The sequence below is a fragment of the Harmonia axyridis genome, chromosome 3 (assembly GCF_914767665.1).
Source record: "Harmonia axyridis chromosome 3, icHarAxyr1.1, whole genome shotgun sequence".
Classification (NCBI taxonomy): domain Eukaryota; kingdom Metazoa; phylum Arthropoda; class Insecta; order Coleoptera; family Coccinellidae; genus Harmonia; species Harmonia axyridis.
Genome location: NC_059503.1, coordinates 49,535,352 through 49,540,874, shown reverse-complemented (window position 1 = coordinate 49,540,874; position 5,523 = coordinate 49,535,352). Strand labels below are relative to the sequence as shown.

General features: G+C 33.6%; 1 protein-coding gene across 1 annotated transcript; it reads right to left on the bottom strand.

Annotated features, from left to right (window-relative positions):
- Positions 1 to 1,624: 1,624 nt before the first annotated feature.
- LOC123675075 (histone H2A) lies at positions 1,625 to 2,121 on the bottom strand. The gene has a single exon (XM_045610319.1). It carries the CDS (start codon positions 2,088 to 2,090, stop codon positions 1,716 to 1,718), a length of 375 nt encoding a protein of 124 aa, XP_045466275.1. The 5' UTR covers positions 2,091 to 2,121; the 3' UTR covers positions 1,625 to 1,715.
- Positions 2,122 to 5,523: the final 3,402 nt, after the last annotated feature.

Sequence of the window (5,523 nt, the reverse complement as noted above, 5' to 3'; positions counted from 1 at the left end):
CGACCCGATTATCTCGTCGGTGGGTTGCGATCGACCCGGGTCTAATAGCTACCTAAGCCACTGTATATAGGGTAAATGCACTGGTTAGCCGACCGTCAGTGTCTCTCGACTCGACCATTCCGTGATTTGAGATAAAATAATAATAAAATATATCTTGTAGTGTAAAATATTTCCGCCGTACGTGTTTTCTCGACCATTGCTACCCTTTCAAGATAGTTTGCATAGTAGGGGTATAGGTCAAAGTTTTCGCGCTGAAATAGTATATTGTGCAACAAGTGGGGAAAGTCCAACTTTTCTCGCGAGTTCACACGAGCGAGAAAAGGACATTCTCCACATGTTGCACACTGTACTTTTCCTACAACTGCACAAATTTCAATAATTCAAGTAATGGACTTGATTCAAATTAAAATGGCCTTCGTTGACAGTATGCGCGAATTTATTGCGTTTCCATAGAAACGACTCAAAAGCCCAATTACATTGGTCTACCAAGCGAGGTGTGGGCAAAGTGCTGTGAGAAATAATATTTCCCACAGTATGAGCAATACATAGTTTTGAAATTGAGTAAGCTATGAAGAATACGCTACTTTTCATAGCAGTTGTGGGAAAATGTATATTATTCGACAGTCGCGAACTGGTATTGGAAAATTTTTACCTTTTATTTCTCGACCAAAGTGGTCGACAACCAATATGTAATTTCAATAATTGTTTATTTCAACCGATATATTTCTGTCGGATCATGTTCGTTTTTTTTTTTTAATATTAGTTTGCGACCACTGAATTAACGTTGAAACATACTTATTCTACCTTTCATTTATTCTCGGTCGAGAACCAATTTGATTGTATAGTATATACAAAGCCACTTGAACTAGTCCATAAAAACGCTCGGCCAGATGTCTCTTTGAAATGGAAACCGCGATCCGCTAAATACCGGGGGTTTATTCGAAAGTATTGTTAGGCAATAAATTCACTGGCCCCAAAGGAATTTCTGGAAACTTGGACAACCCTTGAACATATAATTGAAATATTCTGGCTTCCTCCAAGTGACTTTGGATATACTATACTTAATTCTCGACCACTTGTGGTCGGTGTTTTATATACTCATTAGTTTCTGAAAAGATATTAAGAACAAAATAACCAAATAATATTATTTAATATGAGTTCCTATTTTGAAATACTTATAGAAAATGAAAACTTTTGCAGAATAATTTTTTTACGTTCCCAGTGTTTCTTACTCAATTACCTCATCTGAAATCCATCTGATTGATATAAATATAAAATTTTTAAGTGAAGACGAGAAGTGAGCAGCCACTATTATTAGTGGTCGAAAACAAACAAAAAAATGGTCGAGAACTCTGCGGCATGGTCGTGACCCGAATGTTATTCAGATTTTCTCTGTTTTCACATTTCGAAGGTTGAATGCGAAGAGAACGTTTGAAATTATATGACAAATTATTTAAAACTAGCCAAAGAATCGATGAACATCAACACCTTTAAAATTAGTTTATGATTAGTTTATGTGTGAAAAAGTCGTACCCGAAATCGATGTTTTTGTTAATTTGGTCGAAAATCAGAGCATTTACCCTACTTACGAATGTCAGTAGGACCGTGAAATTGTCGCAATTTTATTATACCCAAAGTGATCAGATGATAAAAAAATCTTTTCAATGAGGAAATATTGTGGCCCTGAAAAGGGCCGTTTCACATACAGATTGTATTTATGATTTCTTTTCTGTCTTCTTTGGCAAGAGGACGGCTTGGATATTCGGTAAAACACCACCTTGAGCGATAGTTACTCCCGATAGCAATTTGTTCAACTCTTCGTCGTTTCTGATTGCCAGCTGAAGATGTCTGGGAATAATTCTGGTTTTCTTGTTGTCACGTGCTGCGTTACCGGCCAATTCCAAAACTTCGGCGGCTAGATATTCCATAACAGCGGCTAGATAGACGGGTGCTCCAGCTCCAACTCGTTCAGCATAATTTCCTTTGCGTAATAAACGATGAATACGACCAACTGGAAATTGTAATCCAGCTCGGTTGGAACGAGACTTTGCCTTACCCTTAACTTTTCCACCTTTACCGCGACCAGACATTATAATATAATACGGGAATATGGGAGAGTAAAACGATTGTTGGGCGTTGATAATTCCTCGAAAATGTCCTCGTATACATATATATATACTCGCGGTTTCGACCAATCAGCGTAGTACGTTCCATACTCTGAATGAGGTAGGGCTTAGTATACTAATTTCATACATTGAATGCCATTGATTGCCATCCATAGAGTTTGAATTATTATTTGTTTTTTGTTTGTTTTTTTATTTGCATACAGTCCCAATATATTTGATAATTGGTTCCGCAAACAGCTAGAAATTAACAGGAAGAAAAATACAATCGCACAGTTGACTATGCAGGTTTAGTCATTTCATTTGAATCTTTCACTTAATGAAACATTCGTCTGTAATATATAAATCATCTAGTGCTGCGATCACTATTCTGTAAATGACATCTATCATCTGCGTATAGAGCTAGCATATTCCTTGACCTTTTTGGGGCGTTGCATATGCAGATGTTGTTGATTTTGGGCTTAGAACTGAACCTTGAGGCACTCCTGCTTCCATTTGTCTGGTGGGGATATTACGTCGTCTATTTTAACATAAAAACTCTTCAGAATCCGAATAGCTCGAGCGTTCTATCAGATACGGATCAAAATAATGATTTTGACTAATTTATTCGGTGTGATGTCATTTTGATGATGACATCAGCATATTGGATTCCCTTCACTTCTAGGTACTGTTGTTGCCTAGTGATACCGGCAGCTAGATAGGTCAGGAGAGGAGTTTTTTTTCATCTTTCGTAGAAGTAGATTGTGTGATATTAACTACGTCCTTTGGGGAGACCTCTGATTGCTTACGGGCTCTAGAGTTTCCGTTAATTGAAGAACACGTAATGATTGTAACAGCATGATATATGTAATCTTTTAGCGTTAGTTACTCTGAGAAATACAGAGTTGAAAATTACTACACAGCAGAAAGGATGCCCCAAGAATAGGATCGAAAGAACAGCTAGTAGACATCCTAATTAGGAAAAAATCTGGGTAAATCTTTTTACGACATACATATTTAAATTTTGAGAATATACAAGATCCGACCCCAATTAAAATAAACTTCCTGGAGTATGCGACTGGAGAACTATGATATCATCTAACATATAAGATCCCCAATTAATGGGGGCCATTTCTATCGAGACTCCTCCACCCCTACTCAACTCTATCTATAAACAACTGAACGGCTACTGAAACGAAAAAAAAAGGTTTCAATATCAGAGGCAACAATCTACACAACAGTTGTAGAATCTATTTTAACTTATGGCTGTGAATGCTGGCAACTTCCAGAAAAAAAAGACCATAGACAAATTAGAGATGGACATTTCGATAAGATCTTGTAGAGTTTCCAGATTGCAACATATCAGGAACGAAGAGATAAGAAGGGAAACTGGGCGGGATTTTACAACGGTAGAACGCATGGAAACTAAACAGTTACTGATATTATTTATATATATATATATATATATATATATATATATATATATATATATATATATATATATATATATATATATATATATATATATAAATCGAGGTGTATGTTTGGTTGTCTCGTCTTGAATCATGATTTTCTTTGTTGGTTGAAATATACTATATATATATATATATATACATATATATACTATATATATATATATATATATATACTATATATATATATATATATATATATATATATATATATATATATAATGCAGTACTCTTACTGCTCTTGCCGGATGTAAGCATGAGTTGTTTTTGTAGCTTTCCAACTCTGATTTTGTAATTTGTGTGATTTTAGCCTCCTGAAGAAGAACCGCACCTTGGTTCGAAATATAGATGAACAGACGATAGATTGTTGATCATTGATATATATATATATATATATATATATATATATATATATACAGGGTGAGTCTTTGACTTGTACATATATTTTAACCCAAGATTCCTGAGGTCAAAAGAAACACTTTTTTCCTTTACCATTTTTTCCGATTCGGCCCGGTTAAAAAGATACAGGCTGTTGAAAATCGTTAAAAAAATGTGATTTTCGGCTATATCTCGTAAATGGTTGTATCGAAGGAAATGATTTTTGAAATATAGCTTTTTTTTGATGTGATACATCTTCTCCGAACACCAGATTCCATACACATTCTTCTGTTTCTTTGTTATGAACATAACATACCATAAAAATACCAGAAATTCGAAGAAACCAACTCTTAATAGTAATTTGAACGTTCATTGAAGAATATTTGGCTAATTTGAAAAATAAAAGTATTCTTCATATTTTCTCGTACAAAGCGCCGTTTTCGAATAACTTGATCTTAAAAAAAAAAAATTATCTGTGAAATTCAAAAAATTGGGTACTTTGGCTGAATGCAACTCTGTTCTATTGTGGAAAAAAAAACCACAGAAATGAATATTTACTATGAAGTCATGTCTCAGATTTAAGAATTGAAGTACTAGCCAACTTAGTTTGAAAATGAAGTTATTTGAATAAGCTCACCTCAACTCCTCGATTTGATTAAAAATCACTGAGCTTTGGCACAGCTCTGATAATAAGAAGATACTTCACTAAAATCAACATTCTTTTTGAAAAGTCCAGATTATTCATAAAACCCATGTTTAAAAAAGTTTTCACAAAATAGTCCCATTATAATGACAACAATCAATATCCCACTAAAGACTGCTGCTATCGAACAATACTGTATTCTTCTTCGGCTCATTCAAACTCACATCGAAACATAGGACTAGGTACATACTAGACAAATTTTCATGTGATTGAGATTGAATACTTTTATTCTTTTGCTATTCCATAAATTCATCCTAAGAGCTTATGATTGACATACTTCCAAGAGGGCCATAATTGTTTTAATGTGAAAACAAATTAGGTGAGTTGAAAGAAACCAAATATTCTATTGTGGATATTTACATTGAATACTTCTCATTTATTTTCAATGCCAAAATCAAGATGAATTAAGTAGTAAAGTTGGCTATAATGTAGGTACACATTAACAACAAATTTGATTACAAGTGGAGTCTAACATTTTCCATTGATTACAGAGCCAGAATATTTTACATATTTCCATATTTTCATACTGATGGTTTCAAAAATATTGATGCATTTCAATATTTTTATGAGATAGTTGGAACAAATCAAATGCTTCATTTCATAACAAATATCTTATAACAATAACAGTGTAAACTGTAAACTGTAAATGAAAATTTTAGGTTAGAACTTAGAACATAGATTATTCGAACCGAACTGCTGTGTTTATATTTGGCATCACTCGAAATTTGAAATTCAAACTTAAAACCACAGATTACTATAGTCTGTGTTAGATCTTTCATAGATGAATATTATTTATTTGAGATTTTAAGGTTAATTCTTGCACGAAAAATAAACAACGATATCATATAAATGAAATATAATGAATGAA

What these genes read in the sequence shown, in the direction of transcription:
- LOC123675075 (XM_045610319.1), bottom strand. Translation starts at nt 2,090, where the DNA reads ATGTCTGGTCGCGGTAAAGGTGGAAAAGTTAAGGGTAAGGCAAAGTCT.